Here is a 17781-nt window from a genome sequence, read left to right as displayed (position 1 = left end):
CACTGGAAGGAACCAACTCCGGACACACTATCACTGTTTATATATCCTTTCTTAGAGTATATTTAACACAACCACTTTGTACTTTGGTTCATGTAGCCTAGATTGTGAGCAATCTAAGCAGGTGGACAGTACCATATTCATCTTTATGTTTCTGTACAGAACCACAGTATAGTAAGACTTCAGTTATACTAATTTAAATGAAATCAATCTGTCAGTGATGTTAGGTTAAAATGAGGTGAAGCTATAAACTAATGAGACGAAATTTCTTACATGACCCTTATGCCAGTTGCAAATGAGGTATTTCACACAGATTCTGAATAATGGCAGTATTGAATCTGTACTTTCCCATGATGAATTAAAGAAAATACTGTCTAGATCTAGTGTCTGATTTTAAAAATCAGTTTCAGAATTAACCAAAATACTGGCATGGCTGTGTTTCGTAGGATTACAGAAGCACTTTGTTTTAAACTTCTTTGTACTTTTTGTGACTTCCAAGTTTTCTCATAATGAACATGAATTGCTTTTATAATTTAAAAAATCCTACTGATAAAATTTGTCAGTTTCATTACCCCGTGGTCATGTAGGGATCATAATATAACCTGATACGTTAAAAGCCATTGATGTTTTCCTTGTTACTTAGTGCCAGTAAGAGTATACATCACAGATGGAGAAGTTTTGGTTTCAATAAGTTTAGATATGCATTTTTGATAGAATTGGAACCCAAGACAGCTGATATGATCTTATGATCTATTATACTTGTTTGTTTTAAATTTAACAATTTAATTGCAAAAAAAATTTCTTGAATTGGATAGCACCCACGACCAAAAGTGGTTTAGAATGCCTCTTATTCTTGTTTTTAACTTTTCATTTATTTATTTATTTAGAGATAGAGTCTTGCTCTGTCGCTCAGACTGGAGTGCAGTGGCCTGATCTCGGCTCACTGCAACCTCCATCTCCCAGGTTCAAGTGATTCTGCTGCCTAAGCCTCCTGAGTAGCTGGGATTACAGGCGCCTGCTACCACATCCGGCTAATTTTTGTATTTTTACTAGAGACGGGGTTTCACCATGTTGGCCAGGCTGGTCTCTAACTCCTGACCTCAGGTGATCTGTCCGCCTTGGCCTCCTAAAGTGCTGGGATGACAGGCGCGAGCCACTGCGCCCAGCCTGACTTTACATTTAGAAAATGAAATTGCACAAGTGTAACTATTAAAATGTTTATCGTATCTACCTAAATAAACGATGTAGTCTGTTTTCATGGAAAACAACAGCAACTTTGTTTTTTAGGAATATCAGATAAGGAACCCAAAACAGTATTGCTTACATCCTGTGAACCTTCTGGATCGCTGATGTTGCTGCTGCTCCTCAGTCCCATCTTTGAGGCCACCCTGCATTCAAATCCCTGTGCCAAATTGCCCAGGGAACCTGGTCCTGATGCCCTGGTAGCCCAGAAGGGCTACTTGCCTTCTCCTTCCACTTACCCAGACCCCTGCCTCCCTACCCTTCTGCTAGGAACATGTCTACAACTATATAAATTCGTGTAATTTTGACATGATATTTGAAAAAGACAATTTGGGCAGTAAATAGCAGAATTAAGTAGTGTCTTAATGTAAATGGTTTGTGTTACCACAATACACTGTTTCTTATAGTAATTATCTGTACTAGCCAAAGCACATTGCATGTGACTCCTGTTGCACTAGTTTTTAGTAGCAAAAATGAACTTGTAAAAGAATGTAGGTTTTAAGGCTTTGGTAATATAAGTTCTTATTTATTTCTTATTTATTTATTTATTTATTTATTTATTTATTTTTAAGACAGTTTCATTCTGTCGCCCAGGCTGGAGTGCAATGGCGTGATCTCGGCTCACTGCAACCTCTGTCTCCCAGGTTCAGGTGAGTCTCCTGCCTCAGAGTCCGGAGTAGCTGGGAATGCAGGTGACTGCCACCATGCCTGGCTAATTTTTTTGGTGTTTATTTTTAGTAGAGATGGGGTTTCACCATGTTGGCCAGGCTAACATAATACTTATTTGTAAAAAAATTTTTTGTAAATGTTTTATGTAAAATGTTTTATATAAGCATACATATATGTACATGTATGTTTATGTATTTTATATATACATAAAAATCTTGCATACATATATTTACATGTTTGTATGTAAAAACAGTACATGGTAGTAATTCTGCAACTTTTTTTATCCAAAGGTATTTAAAATAGTATTATTAAGAGTGTTATGTGTATTCTATTGTATGTAAATGCTGTAGAGTATCTGGCCATTTGTGGCTGATAGCTGTTTAGGTTATTTCAAGTTTGTTATCACACACAATGCTTTATTGAATGTCATTTTTCCTCATGCATGTGTGTAGTTTTCTAGGGTGGATGTTGGGTTGTAGATGCTGGGTCATGGGGTACGTACATTTTTTAATTTACTAGGTCCTTGCCTTCCAAAGTGGCTCCACCAAGTTACACTCCCATCAGCAGCTGTTAGAGTATCCATGTCTCCCTACCCCAGCTGACTAATGTTAGTTTGTAGCAATCTGTTATAATTTCCTTAATTTGTTGGGCTAAAAAACTACCGAGTTTATCTTGTTTTAATTCTTGTGTCCTTGATTCCCAGTAAGGTTAAATATTTTTCCATTTGAGCATCTTTTCATATATTAACTGATCATTTGTAAATCTTATGCAGGGAATTACCTGTTTACATCCTTTGCCCATTTTCCTATTATTTGGTCTCTTGTTGATTTGTAGGAATTCTTTGAATATTCTGGATACAAATTATTTTTATATATGTGGCAGTTATCTTTAGTTTGCTGATTATTAAGATTATTATTATTTTTTTGAGACAGAGTCTCACTCTGTCCCCCAGGCTGGAGTGCAGTGGCGTGATGTCAGTTCACTGCAAGCTCTGCCTCCTGGGTTCACACCCTGCCTCCTGCCTCTGCCTCCTGAGTAGCTGGTACTACAGGTGCCCGCCACCACGCCCAGCTAATTTTTTGTATTTTTAGTAGAGACGGGGTTTCACTGTGTTAGCCAGGATGGTCTCAATCTCCTGACCTCGTGATCCACCCGCCTCTGCCTCCCAAAGTGCTGGGATTACAGGCGTGAGCCACCGCGCCCGGCCTGCTGATTATTCTTTAAAGCTGACAATGTCTTCGGTCATTATAGCCGTTTAAATATTTGTTGCGATCAAATTTATTGATCTTTTACTTGATGCCTTTTTCATTTTGTTTAAGGCCTTCCTGCATGATAGAGCTTACTGCAGCTACTCCCCTTTCTTAGTCACCTTCTTTCTGGAACTTAGTTCTTTCTAACTGAGCCTGACTGAGGCTGGGCGAAGCATGTGAAATGTTTTGTCATGTTTTCTTCTGGTTGGCTGTGGGAGACTATACTTGAGGACTGGTGGAAATTTCAGCTGCACTGTGTAGATTTCAGATGAAGGCAAATGTTCTCTAGCACAGAGGACCGCAGATGAGCCTGCAGAGAAATACTCTACTAATTTGCAGGCTCTATGTGTGTTTGGATTGTATTTCCAATGCCTAGCTTAGTACTTGGAACACACAGACAGTGAATAAATATTACTTAAAAATTTAACTTCTCCACAATAAATTTTGTGAGCTTCTGGAACTCATTGTTAGCAAAGGCTGTGGAATTGTCTCTGAGAATTTTTAATAGTACCCTCATCTTTCAAGGGTGGTACAGATGTAAACATGAGTGTGGTCGCATGAACCTCTCCCGAGTGTAGATACAAATAACACATTGCCTGCACATGCACACACTCAGCCTTTCTAAAGTTTCCAAGTCTTTTTTTTTTTTAAAAGCACCTGAATAGTTCAGGTTGTAGACATGAAATAAATACTCTTGAAGATGTCATTTCAAAGCAATCTATGTGCTCCTTTTCCAGCTCAGATGAGGCATTGATCTTAAGGAAAGGCAGTGCTTTTTTGGGTCAGTACAAACTGGCATGGAAAACTGTTACCTTCTTTTCATAGTGATGTTGACAAATCTGCTCAAATGAATGAATTTGCTCTTGAATGATTCATTTCAGGGGAAATGACACAATCACTTCCTTATGCTAGTAGTCAGTGGCCCACAAGAAGAGGTAAGAGTAGAGGAGGCACTCACAACTTTATCAAGATGTGAGCACTGGCTTTAACTTGCCTGAAAAAACTCTCAAGAAATCACTGATCATAAAACATACAATCTATAATTTTTTTTTTTTTTTTGAGATGGAGTCTCGCTCTGTCGTCCAGGCTGGAGTGCAGTGGTGTGATCTCGGCTCACTGCAAGCTCCATCTCCCAGGTTCCCACCATTCTCCTGCCTCAGCCTCCCGAGTAGCTGGGACTACAGGCGCCCGACACCACGCCCGGCTAATTTTTTGTGTTTTTAGTAGAGATGGGGTTTCACTGTGTTAGCCAGGATGGTCTCAATCTCCAGACCTCGGACTTATACAAGTTTCTTAACTTCCCTACGCCTTGGTTACTCATCTGTAAAAATAGGAAAATATTGCAACCTATCTCCTGGGACTTGTATAAGGATTAAATCAGTTAATGTAAACAAAGCACTCGGAACAATTCCTGAAAATGAGTACTCAATACAAGTTTAGGGTTTTTGTTGTTAGTAATAGTAGTATTACCTAGCTTCCACTGAGAGAATCTGACTATATTTAGTTTCCATAAATTGTATGATCAAATACAGTTAGATACTAGTTACCATGTAAAACAGATCCCCTAATGGGAAGAAATGAGACTGGTCTATCAGTAATGGGACTCATAATCTCTTTCCTTATTCTCTTTGTCCTTTTTATCAGCTTGTCTTTCCTGCCTGCCTGCCTTCCTGCCTTCTTTTGTTTGTGGCTTCTCATCTCTCTTTTTGTCCTCTTCCACATTTACCATGATTTCCTCCTGTCCCCTCTCCTAATTTGAAGTGCTGAGAAAGGATGTGCTCTCTCACAAGATCTGATAGGAGAGCTAGTGCCATTTGGCTGCCTCCAGCATTCATTAGGAAAGGATGGTTCTTAAAAACCATGAGTACGATCATGAGATGAAACTCGTGTCTCTTCCCTTGGGATCACCCTTCCTTTTGAACCAGGTGGATCATCTTACTTCCTCCCCCTTCAATGAAGCATTCTCCTCTGCATATGCTGGGGGAGTAGAAAGAATGCTTGGCACTCAGCTCCACATGGGAGAAATCATATCTATTTAATGCATCACTGTGTACCTCATGTCTAGGACCTGTTGCATAGAAGGTAACAAATATTTGCTAATGGAATGATTCAGTGAAGCAACACTGAAACTGGAGATTTGAACTCTGGTTTTCTTACTCACTAGAGATATAACCTTGGGTAAGTTACTGAGGTACTCTGAGACTCAGATTCCTTATATAATGTATATAATAATATGATATGACATATTATAATTTATTATATATAATATTTAATGAAAATGATATGACATATAATTTATTATATATAATATTTAATGAAAATAATACCTACCTTTAATGGAAAGTTAAAGGATTATACAACATTTTTTTTAAAAGTGCTTTGCAAACTGTCAAATACTATGCAACTGTGAGAGTTATGTGGGAAATTCCAGGAAGTTTAGATAGGTAATTCTTTGCCCTTCTGAAAGTAGGATGTACAGTCAGAGTTGGTGCTTTCCAAGTAATCACCATTTTAAAGCTTGGGTCATAGAGTTAGGCCAAGAGGTCTTTCTTTTCTTTGTCATCCTCTTACCCTAAATAATAGTGTGGTTAATTTGAGGCCAAATAAATGGGCACACAGAGACATATAGATGATTGACTAAGCATTCAGTTTGGCAAAGGCGTTTCCAAAACATAAACATCTAGCAGTGAGGTGCTATGATCTCAAGTATTCATATATATCCTTTTATTAAATAAGTTTTGGGGCAAAATTTTTCTATTTCTTTTGAATTTTTACTTGAGATTTTAAAATCATTTAGTGAAAAATAAAAGACCCTCAAGTCAGGCAGAAATGCATGATACTGACACAAGAGTTAGAGAAAAGCACCTCTCCCGAGGGGCCCCTCAGTCAAGCTCTCTTAAGTGCTAGTTCTCTAACCTTGGGAGTCAGCCTGGACTCCTGTCTCTCATAGCCCACATCCATCCACCAGCAAATCCCCCTGGCTGCCCCTTTGAAATGCTGTAATCACTTGACTCTGTCAGTAGCCTCCTGCCAGACTCCATGGTTCCATCCTTTATCTGCTATAATTTGTTCTCCACATAGTACCCACAGTGATATGTTACAAAGTTGAATTAGATCTGATCTTGGCCCTAATCAGAACTCTCCAAAATGCCCCTTCACCCTGGGAACAAAAGCACAACATCCTGAGTATGAAGTTACCCAAAGCCCTTTATGGCCTGGCCTCTACCTGCCTCTCAAATCTCATTTTCTATGAATCCCTCCCTGTTCTCATAGCTCCAGCCTCCTTAGATAAGCTAAGCACACTCCATCCTCCAGTCTTTGCAGTTGCTGTTGCCTCTGCCTGGAATAATTTTCCGCCATAAGTTTGCCTGCTTTCCCTTTTCTTTTCGCCCAGGTATCCCTTCCAGGGAATTATTCTCCTCAGAGAAGTCTTCCTTGATCACCCCATCTAAGAAAGTACCACTGTCACTCTCTGTCTCCCTACCCAACTTTATTGCCTTCATAATAGTTTTCATGACTGGACATCCTATTGCATATTTATTTGCTTATCTGTTTATTGTCTGTGTCTGCCATGAGAATGTAAGCTTAGTGAGGAAACGGATCCTGTATGCTTTGTTGACCACTGTGTTTCCAGTACTTTAACTGGTACCAGCATGTGGCCAATGCTCAGTGAATATTTCCTGAGTGAACAAAGGAATAGTCTTTAGAGAAGTGAGAAAGCATGATACTTGCCTGTGTTTTTTTTTTTTTTTTCATACAAAGTCTTGCTCTGCCACCCAGGCTGGAGTGCAGTGGTGTGATCATGGCCCACTGCAGCCTTGACTTACCAGGCTCAATCCTACCACCCCAGCCTCCCAAAGTGCTAGGATTACAGGCATGAACCACTGTGCCTGGCTGCCTGTATCTTTAAAAATTCTGAGGTTTTGATTTTCTTTGGATTACTGATACTGTATATTATTTTATGCTTTAGGTTTTGTTGAAACCAAGGTAGCTGAATTTAACAAACTATCACTATTCCCAGAAATAATAAGGCCTGAACAATTCTTATTTACTACTACATTACTGATAAGATATTGAATCCTTATTTGTATATTTATTTTTATATAATGGTCTTAAGATACAAATAGCATCATTAAAGAAAATATATTTGAAAATAACATTTTTGAAAGGAAGAAAAGTCACTCCCATCACCCTAACATATCCACATGCAGACGTTGTATGCAATTATAATTAGGGTGTACATAAGAGTTTTTTGGTGTTGACATACAAATATTTTCAACACTGTCTCACATACTCCATGTTAACATTAGGCATTAATTTCTAATGTCTACAGAATAGTTCATTAATTTGCCATATCATAATTTACTTAACCAATTCCCAATTGTTAGACAATTTGGTTTTGACTTTTCCCCTTTTATTTATTTATTTATTTTTTGAGACAGAGTCTCACTCTGTCACCCAGGCTGTAGTGCAGTGGCTTGATCTTGACTCACTGCAACCTTCACCTCCCAGGTTCAAGCAATTCTCCTGCCTCAGCCTCCTCGGTAGCTGGGATTACAGGCAGTACCACCACGCCCAGCTAATTTTTGTATTTTTGGTAAGAGACGGAGTTTCACCACATTGGCCAGGCTGGTCTCGAACTCCTGAGCTCAAGTGATCTCCCCACCTCAGCCTCCCAAAGTGCTGGGATTATAGTTCTGAGCCACTTCGCCCAGCCTAGTTTTCCCCTTTTAGATATAATGCTTCAATAGTGAAGCATGTGTATGCTTTTCTGGTGCCCCCCACCCTCCGATATTTTAGAAGACTGCCTCATGATAAATTTCTAACAGTGGAATGACTGGTTCATAAGATGTGTGTATAATTACAATATTCTGGCATATTGGAAAACATATTTTCTTTCCAAAAGTATTATATCAATAGAAGAATATCATAGCAACCTTATCAGTGTGGGTGGCACTATTAATAATTTTGAAGGTTTAATAGGCATCAAATAAAGCCAGTTTAATAGGTCTAAAAAACAGACTTTGTTAAAATGTACATTTCTTTAACTGCTATTAATGTTTTTCTCATATACTTGTGAATGATCTATATTTCTCTCTTTAATGGTCTCTCCTTTTTAAACTATTAAGGGCTTGAGAATTTTCTCTCATATTTGAATGAACACTTTCATGGTATACGTAAATATTTTCCTAGTGTATTGTTCTTTTTAGTTTTTCATAGTTAAAAAAAATTTTTAATCTTCATCTGGCTGAATTCATCAATATTTTCTTTGTTCACTGTCCTTTCTTTAGACGTTGATGTATGACATGTTAACTGATCAATGATAATAGACAATGATTATTGTTATAATAAAAATCATTTCGGAGGGTCTCATCATACTTGCGAAATACGGGGTTTAGGAAGGGGCATAATAAAGTGGATACCTCCCTAGAGTGTCATCTATGAGTATGTACTGGCAGGAGGGAAAGAGGAAGAAGAGGGGCAGTTTCCTTCCTCTGTCAAGGCATGACAGCATGTCTCAGAGCACGATGCACACTTAACATGTAGGCAGAAAATGGCTTTCTTAGGCAATCTTTCAAATGAAATCCCCTTCTGGTGGTATTCATCTGCTTTGCCAGTGATGCTCATAAAATGATTGCAAGGCACTGCAGAGCTCTCGAATCTCTCCCAACTATCAAAGGGTTATGCTTGGTTTACGTTTCAATATTAGTTACACTATGCTCTGAGCTACTTGCAGGCATTTGTAACCCCAGGTTCTGGAACCTGTAAGATGCAGCCACAAACGTTTGCTAGATGAACATTCGAAAAAAATTATTTTAACAATTTTTGAATATTTTGGCACTTGTTTGGAAATGTATGGGGTGGAAAGAAGTAGAGTGTTTGCATTCTAATCCAGGTCCAGGCACCAAGGGGTTGGCTAATCTTAGATAACTGATTTTTTTTGTGGGCCTCACTTTCCTCATTTGTTAAGAGAGAGCATTAGGCTAGATGATCTCAGAGGTACTTTTCAGTGAGGACTCTATGATCATAGATTGTAAATTAAATAAAATGTCCAGTTAATTGGGTTATCCTACATTTTTAAAACTATGTCCGTTCACAAAGAGAGTAGATTATAAAAGAAACCATCAACCTTTTCATAGCTTCCAAGGTATTGGTTTAATTTGGATTTACTGTGAGTTTTCATGAGTTTCAGTACAATGCAGTTTACAGTATAATATAATTCATATTACAAATATAAGTGCATTGAAATCAATGTTGGACAATTAAACAAGAACGAGAACAAAAAGACTTTTTATCCTCTAGAGCTGTGCTTGCTGTCCACTATGGTAGTAAAATGTGGCTAGTCTGAATTAAGATATGCTGTAAGTACTAAATACTCATGAGATTTTGAAGGTTTGTTATGAAAAAAAGAATATCTCATTAGTGATTTGACATTGATTGCATATTGAAATCATTACCACTAAATATATCTTAAAAATTAATTTTTCCTATTTTTGTACTTTTTAAAATGTGGCTACCAAAAATTAAAATTACAAATGTAGGTCACACTGTGTTTCTGTTATACAATGCTCCTTTAGAGGGATAGAAGATTATTTGCATTATGTAAATGAAAATATTTTTGCTTTTTATTCCAGCATACTTAATCTCCAATGATTTTTAAAATGTTAAATTTATTCTCTCATAGAAAAATGGCTTTGTAAAGAAGCTTGAGCCTAAATCTGGCTAGATGACTTTTCTAGAAGTTACAGGAAAGATCTGTGAAATGCTCTCTTTCCTGAAGCAATACTGTTGACCAGAAAGGACACTCTATATTGTGAAACCGGCCTAATTTTTCTGACTCTTATGAAAACGACTGCCAACACATACTTCTACTTTTAAATAAACAACTTTGATTATGTAACTTGACCTTCCAGAGTTACAGAAATTTTGTCCCTATTTAGTGAATAAATTGTATGTATTTTTCTCTATATGCCATTTTTGTCTTCATTTTTGGAGTCTGCCTGGAAATTCAGCCAAGGGGTAAAGCTCAACACAGGAGACAGACAATTAATTATGGGATGATGACCAGGAAGGCGGTGTCTTCTCTGCCCTAGGCAGACTTTTAAGGTGTGCCATTACCCCAAAAGTCCTTTTCTGTGTCACTAGTCTAGACTGCAGACTAGACTGAGAAGCGGACTCAGGCTAGAAGCAGACTCAGGTCGGCTTCTCTCTTCCTTCCCTTCCTTCCTTCTTTCCCATGCTTTCTGCAGTTTCCAGTGTCCCTGGCTGCTTAAGAGTTTCCACTGATGCCTCCTTCCCAGCCCTCTCTCTCTAACTTGCCATTTGGGGTTGATGGATATGGCAATCTGATATGCAGGATACTCTGGGATATTCTGAACAAAGAAAATTTGGCAAATGATTCAACGTGGAGCTAGTGTTAATTTTTTTTTTTTTTGGTAAAAATGAACAGATTAGAAAATTATGTAGTTTGTTAGACCTCGTGTTCTAATTTTTAGGTCAGCAAATCTAATTGCAATATGTATACGCTGTACCTGCCTGGCCTTCCCTTTTTCTTACAACACAATCCCCTTGGGACTGGCATTACCTTTCTCTGGAAGCTGTTGATAGATTCCATAAAGAAGCCAGAACTCCCCTCTCAAGCCATGTGCATTCTCACCGGGCACTTAATGCTTTACCTAGGTGGTGTGATTCTTAACGGTGGGGATTAGGACACTGGGGCGGTCAGTAGGGACGTATTTTTGGCAGAGACAGCTCTGGTTTTCTTAGGAAGTCACATCTGAGAGGCAACTATCTATGCCATCTGAGGCGCCTGTCTACTGGGAGCAGTTTAAGACTTCACAGTTTCTTTTACCTCTTCCTGCAAGTGCCTCACCCACCCCCCAACTGCCTTTAGTTTTAATTCATTTTTGTGTTTTAATCAGAGCTGAGTGGTGGGAATGAACAGTCACTGATGGTTATAACAGGAAGTACCTGTGTGGGCACTATTACCTGGAATACATTCACACTAGAAACCCACAATATTTGGCTTTTACACTACAGTTACTGCTTTAGCAGTGTTCCGACTATGTATCATCTATGCATTCATCACATAAGGACATTTCCATCAACCACTGTGGTCCCTTAAGATTATAATGGAGCTGAAAAATTCCTAATACCTACTGATGTGGTAGCCAACCAACACATTACCTTTTCTGTGTTTAGATACACAAGTATCACGGTGCTTACAATTGCCTACAGTATTCGGTACAAAATACGCCGTACAGGTGTGTAGCATAGGTGTGTAGTAACTTTGTGTAACTGCACTCTGATATTTGCACAAGAAGGAAATTGGGGCATCTGTCAGACATATCCCTGTAGTTAAGCGACTCGTGACGATTTCGCTACTTGTCCTTCTTTTCTGGCCCCTGAAGTCCCACTACTGAACATTACAAGAGATGGGAGGCACCGTGGGTACTGCCGGCCGTCTTTACCATCCCCGCCAGTGGCGCTGCCGCCTCCGCGGTCCCGGTGAGGGCCCAGGCTCAGGGAGGTCAGGCGGCAGGGCAGCGACGGCGCCTCGCCACCGCTCCCGTAGCCGGGGAGGGCGAGCCGGACCACGGGGGCCGCACGAGGGCTGGGTCTCAAGGGCCAGAGGCGAGGTAAACGCGCGGCGCGCTGCGGACCGCGTCCCGGAAGCAGGGTGGGGGGCGCTTCCCCGAGCCCCGACCCGCCCCTAGGCCGCGGATCCACCTGGGAGCGACCAGGGGCGGAGACCGAACCCGAGGGCGCCCAGGGCGGGATTGGACTCGGCGTGGGCGTGAGATGGCGGCGGCAGCGGTGAGCAGCGCCAAGCGGAGCCTGCGGGGAGAGCTGAAGCAGCGTCTGCGGGCGATGAGCGCCGAGGAGCGGCTACGCCAGTCCCGCATACTGACCCAGAAGGTGCGAGGCCGCCCGTAGCGGAAGCCACGGCGGCCAGACCCTCTAAATGCCTGGCGGCCAGCGCTTGCTGATCTGCGCATGATCCGTGCAGGCGCTGGGCTAGGCGCCCCCTCCCCGGCGCGCGCACGTTTCCCCTTCCTGGCGCGCGCACGCCCCCTAGTCGTGGTCTGGACGCTCTTGGCACTATGGCGGGAGAGGGACCGGTAACAAAAGTTGTGGGGCTGAAGAGCAAGAGGACGGCAGGGGTTGACAGATTTATCTCTGGGAGGAGAGTTCGTTTGCATGGGTGGCACCTTTGGTGCTCGAAAATTCCTCCGTGGGGATGACAGTACTGTGGTGAGAGCAGGCTGAGAACAGAAAGTTGTGGTAGAGGAGATGGCTGAACACCTGAGTGCCCAGGTTCCCTCAGTGAGGCCTACAGTTAATAAGCTACGAGTAAGACTCCAGTTATATTAATAAAATGGCCAGAGAAAGATGCAGGTGCTTTAGACGAGGGAACACCAAAAAAGGTGTGGAGATGCCAAAGGGCAGAACTCAGATGTTGACTGGACTTCACTAAGCATATGGAGGGTTAAGGCTGTGTCTCAGTAGCTCCAGGGCCTAGGCTTTTCCTGTCTCAGAGTGGGTCAACATTAAATGCTTTTTCTTGAGTGAATGAAAGGAAGACTTGGCTATCATACCCAGGCTTCCCAAGAACGTAGGAAGCAGAAGAGAGAAATGAGAGGAATAAGTGAGGGTCCATGTTTGTTGGTTAGCAGACCTCTGTTTTATTACTTTCACTAACTGCACTGCTATGTATTTTTAGTCGTCTATGTAATGTCAGTTTTCTTATCAATAAAATGGCAGTCATATCCTGTCATGAAGGCATGTTCTAAAGAGTTTTTGGGGACTCATTTTTGTTAGACACCAGAGGAAGAAAAATTTCATGTCCCCTGAATAAGTACATATTTGTAATTCTGTTGTAAGTCAAACTGATGATCTGTCTTCCCAGCATCATGCCTCAGAGACACCAGTAGATATTTGGAGACTTGATGTTCCCTTGGAATCAGGCTTTCTTAATTACCCTTCACTATTCTATTATCTGTTATTTACTCAAATCCAAGGTGCCTATGGGTTAAAGCAGTAAAGCATATATGCTCATTTCACCCCTCTCTTCATCTGTGTAGGTGTGCATGAGGGAATCTATACAGATGTTAATTTGTTCGTTCAAACAATTATTTTAGCTATTATGAGGAAGCATTGCTGGGTGTTTTAGTAGATGTAAAGGATATAGACTCTTGTCCTTACTATCTAGTTGTTTAAAATTTAGCGAATTCATTCACATATGTTGAACACCTATGTAGTGCACACTTGGCTATGTACTGGGTTGTGGAGATGAAAAAGATATGATTGTTGCTCTAAAGGAGCAGAGAGCCTAGAAGAGGAAACAGACATGAATAAAGAATTGCATTGAAGCCAGATACATGATAAAGGTAAACACCAATGTTGTGGAAACGTAGCCTTGGGGAGGAGGAATTGGAAAGCTTTCTGTTAGAAAATGTTTGAGATGAATTTCGGAGAACAAGATGAATTTTTTCAGGTGAAGGGAAAGATGGGATAGGGGAGCGTGAGTAGGGATATTTAGGCAAGAGATGACAGGATACAGTTTAGGATGGGCTTTGGAACTACACAGATCTGGGCTTAATCTGGCACCATTGTTTTTTAACTATATCCTTGGACAGGTCTTATAATCTCTCAGAACCTTTGGTTCCTTGTCTATAAAATGGATAATATCACTCTTATAGGTCGATTGTGAGAGTTAAAGAAGTGTGTAAAGGGATGTATTCAGAGCTTTACCTATTTTTTGTTATGTCCTTTAGGAAGAGTATACTGGCAGCATTTGGATAATGGGTTGAGGAAGGAAGAAAGAAAAAAAATGTGGAGACCAGCAAGGGGACTGTTGTACCAATTCAAGTGAAAGACGAAAAAGATGCAAACCAGAGCATGGGCAATGAAGATGAGGGGAAAGGAGGCAAATGGGAGACTGTTAAGTGAGAAACAGCAGGACTTGGCAACTCATTGGAAGAGGTTAGAGAATACTGGAAGGGGGAGGAGAGTCACCTATGATTCCAAAATTTAGAGCTTGGTATAATGGTGTTGAACCTTGGGCATAAAGAGTGTAGGAATTGGAACAAATTTTGGAGGGGCATGGGGAGAATAAAGATGAATTCAGTTTCTAATCTTCTACGTTGTCTTTGTAGAAGATTAGAATTCATAAACTATAGATGGGAATAGTGGTTACATAGATACAGAGTCACTGACAGCAATAGAATGACAACTGAGAGCTGGCATTAAAGGAGGAGAGAGAAAAATTAAAAAGCAGACCCATGACCCTCAGTAATAAATATATTTTACTCTGTACAAACAAATATACACATACAAGGAACATTTTACAGCTCTTACCACATACAACGAAATTTAATATTTTCTTTTTTTTCGAGACAGAGTCTTGCCGTCGTCCAGGCTGGAGTGCGGTGGCATGATCTTGGCTCACTGCGACCTCCGCCTCCCACGTTCAAGCGATTCTCCTGCCTCAGCCTCCCAAGTAGCTGGGATTATAGGCACGTGCCACCATGCCCAGCTAATTTTTCTATTTTTAGGAGAGACAGGGTTTCACCATGTTGGCCAGGCTGGTCTCGAGCTCGACCTTGTGATTTTCCTGCCTCGGCCTCCCAAAGTGCTGGGATTACAGGTGTGAACCACCGTGCCTGGCTTGAACTTTAATATTTTCTATTCTATTTCATTTAAAAATTGTAGCCCACTATTGATTTCATGACTAACCAATGGATCATCACTGGAAACGTCATTGTACTGTGTAGTGTTTTGCCATAGTGAATACTCAATAAAGGTGTTAAATGATGTCTTTCATTTAGAAAAGCATATTTATTCTTATTGGCACTGTACCTTTTTATAACTTAGAAATTTATCAGAGAAGTAATTTAAATGGTAAAGAAATTCAGCTTTATGTCATATCTTGATTCCCTAACTAATTAAGATGAGGAAATTAGTGCCCCTTTACTCACTATGTTTTCTACTCCCTCTGTCAGTTTCTGACATTTATATTGTCATATTTATGTTGTCAAGTTTTGTGTGATTTTTCTTTTCTTTTTTTTTGAGAGGGAGTCTCACTCTGTTGCCCAGGCTGGAATGCAGTGGCGTGATCTCTGCTTACTGCAAGCTCTGCCTCCCGGGTTCACGCCATTCTCCTGTCTCAGCTTCACAAGTAGCTGGGACTACAGGTGCCCGCCACCACGCCCGGCTAATTTTTTGTATTTTTAGTAGAGACAGAGTTTCACTGTGTTAGCCAGGATGGTCTCGATCTCCTGACCTCGTGATCCACCTGCCTCGGCCTCCCAAAGTACTGGGATTACAGGCGTGAGCCACCGCGTCCAGCCAGTTTTTCATTTTTTGAGACAGAGTCTCGCTCTGTCACCCAGGCTGGAGTGCAGTGGCACAATGTTGGCTCACTGCACCCTCTGCCTCCTGGGTTCAAGGAGTTCTGTGCCTCAGCCTCCCGAGTAGCTGGAATCACAGGTGCCTGCCACCACGCATGGCTAATTTTTGTATTTTTGGTAGAGACAGGGTTTCACCATCTTGGCCAGGCTGATGTTGAACTCCTGACCTCATGATCCACCCACCTTGGCCTTCCAAAGTGCTGGGATTACAGGCATGAGCCACCGCGCCTGGCCAGGTTTTATAATATTTAAACTTTGTTCTGTAACTATAATGAGTCTACTGAGCAGTATTTGTGACCGATTTCCAAACTTGAGATTTCAGTAAATCATATTTACGGTAAACAGTATTTACAAAAATATGTAAAGCACTGAATACATACCTTGTATTTAATTTTTTTTTTAGATGGAGTCTCGCTCTGTTGCCAGGCTGGAGTACAGTGGCACAATCTCGGCTCACTGCAACCTCCGCCTCCCGGGTTCAAGTGATTCTCCTGGCTCAGCCTCCCGAGTAGCTGGGACTACAGGCACGCGCCACTCTGCCCAGCTAGTTTTTGTATTTTTAGTAGAGACGGGGTTTCACCATGTTGGCCAGGATGGTCTCGACCTCTTGACCTCGTGATCCACCCACTTTGGCCTCCCAAAGTGCCGGGATTACAGGTGTGAGCCACCACGCCCAGCCGTATTTTTGTTCTATAGATGGTATTCATCGAGTTGTATGATTGAATATGTAAGAAATCAAGTTGTATGATTGAATATGTAAGAAAAGACATAACTTTATGTCACTAGATATGTGTAGCTAGGAAGGTAATGTTTCAGGTGTCAGTACCAAAGCTTTTCTCTGTTCCTCTATAATTGCTCAAAATCGTTCTCTTTTTTACTTTGTTCCCATTTGGAGCATATTTCTAATTTAGTTCTGTATTTTTCCAGGAGCTTCTGATTACCTTTATTTTTCCTTTTTTGACAAATCAAGAGTATGTGATTATCTTATCAATAGATCATTTTCATCGTCTGTTAAAATAAATCCACTCTCTTTTTGAAAACACTCCAGCTCTTTGCTTCTTCTGGTCTGATTGCCTCTGGCCCATTGCACTGCCATTGCCCTGGGGTTCCTCCTTACTCCACTTCTGAGTTAGGGCTGCTTTTTGAGTCTAATATCTTTGTCTTTCTTGGATTCTTTTCCCTTCATCTTATTAGAATATATCTTCAGATAATTTTTTTTGAGAAAGTATCTTTGGGAGTGGTAAACTTTTAAATATACATTAGGAAATGTTTTACCTTCATACTTGATTGATAGTTTGAATTTCAAATTTAAAATTATTTTCCTTGTTCTGCTCAGCACCCATGGCCCCCATTCAATATGGAGACTCATGTTTTTCTTTTTCTTTCTTTCTTTTTTTTTTTTGAGATGGAGTTTCATTCTTGTTGCCTAGGCTTGAATGCAATGGCACGATCTTGGCTCATCCTCTGCCTCCTGGGTTCAAGCGATTCTTCTGCCTCAGCCTCTCAAGTAGCTGGGACTACAGGCATGCACCACCACACCTGGCTAATTTTTGTATATTTAGTAGAGACGGGGTTTTACCGTGTTGGTCAGGCTGGCCTCGAACTCCTGACCTCAGATAATCTACCTGCCTCCGCCTCCCAAAGTGCTGGGATTACAGGTATGAGCCAAGTATATCTTCTTTGATTATTTATTTTCCTTTGTGCCTTTTTGGAACTCTTGTTAATCAGGTAATAAAAATCATAGATTGATCTTCTCTATTAACATTTTCTTCATTTTTCCTATTTTTGCCTTTTCCCCTACTCCAAGGCTTTCTCCTAAGTTGTTTTAATTTTGCTAATCACAATTTTAGTTTCCACTGATTATTTCATAATTCCCTGATTGCTTCCTCCCCATAGCAGTCTATTGTTATTTTAGAAATGCAATTATCTTCTTGAGTTTGTCTGAGAAAAGTAATTCGAATTTCAAAAAATTATCTGTCCTGTTTGTCCATTTTTTTCTCCCCTTCTTATTTTTTTTCTATCCTTCTACTTTGTATTTTGACTTTTCAAAATGTTTGATGATCCTTTATTGTCTGTACATATTTGTGAATGAAGGTGTCTTAGCTAATGGGGATTTCCTCTGCCTTTTATGGTTGCTTTGGGATTTCAGGGGAGGAATGGATTCTGCCTGACCTGCACCCTTATTCTCTGAGTGTTGTGATCTGCTGCCG

General features: G+C 40.6%; 1 protein-coding gene across 3 annotated transcripts in view; it reads left to right on the top strand.

Annotated features, from left to right (window-relative positions):
• The first annotated feature begins 11678 nt into the window (after window positions 1-11678).
• Window positions 11679-17781, top strand: part of LOC100586327 (5-formyltetrahydrofolate cyclo-ligase) — a 52945-nt gene continuing 46842 nt past the window's right edge. The window contains exon 1 of one of the 3 annotated variants that reach the window (XM_003275402.3): window positions 11679-11797. Coding sequence is in view for 2 of the 3 variants with exons in the window: in XM_003275401.2 (XP_003275449.1) it covers window positions 11961-12077 (117 nt within the window). In the remaining variant the exon portion in view is untranslated. Of the gene's footprint in view, window positions 11798-11914; window positions 12078-13425; window positions 13550-17781 lie in introns of those variants that run through there. The other 2 variants (XM_003275401.2, XM_030814888.1) reach the window with 2 other exon arrangements.

The sequence above is a fragment of the Nomascus leucogenys genome, chromosome 6, assembly GCF_006542625.1.
Source record: "Nomascus leucogenys isolate Asia chromosome 6, Asia_NLE_v1, whole genome shotgun sequence".
Taxonomy (NCBI): domain Eukaryota; kingdom Metazoa; phylum Chordata; class Mammalia; order Primates; family Hylobatidae; genus Nomascus; species Nomascus leucogenys.
The sequence above is the reverse complement of the archived record's forward strand: the minus strand, read 5'-3'. Positions and strand labels throughout refer to the sequence as shown.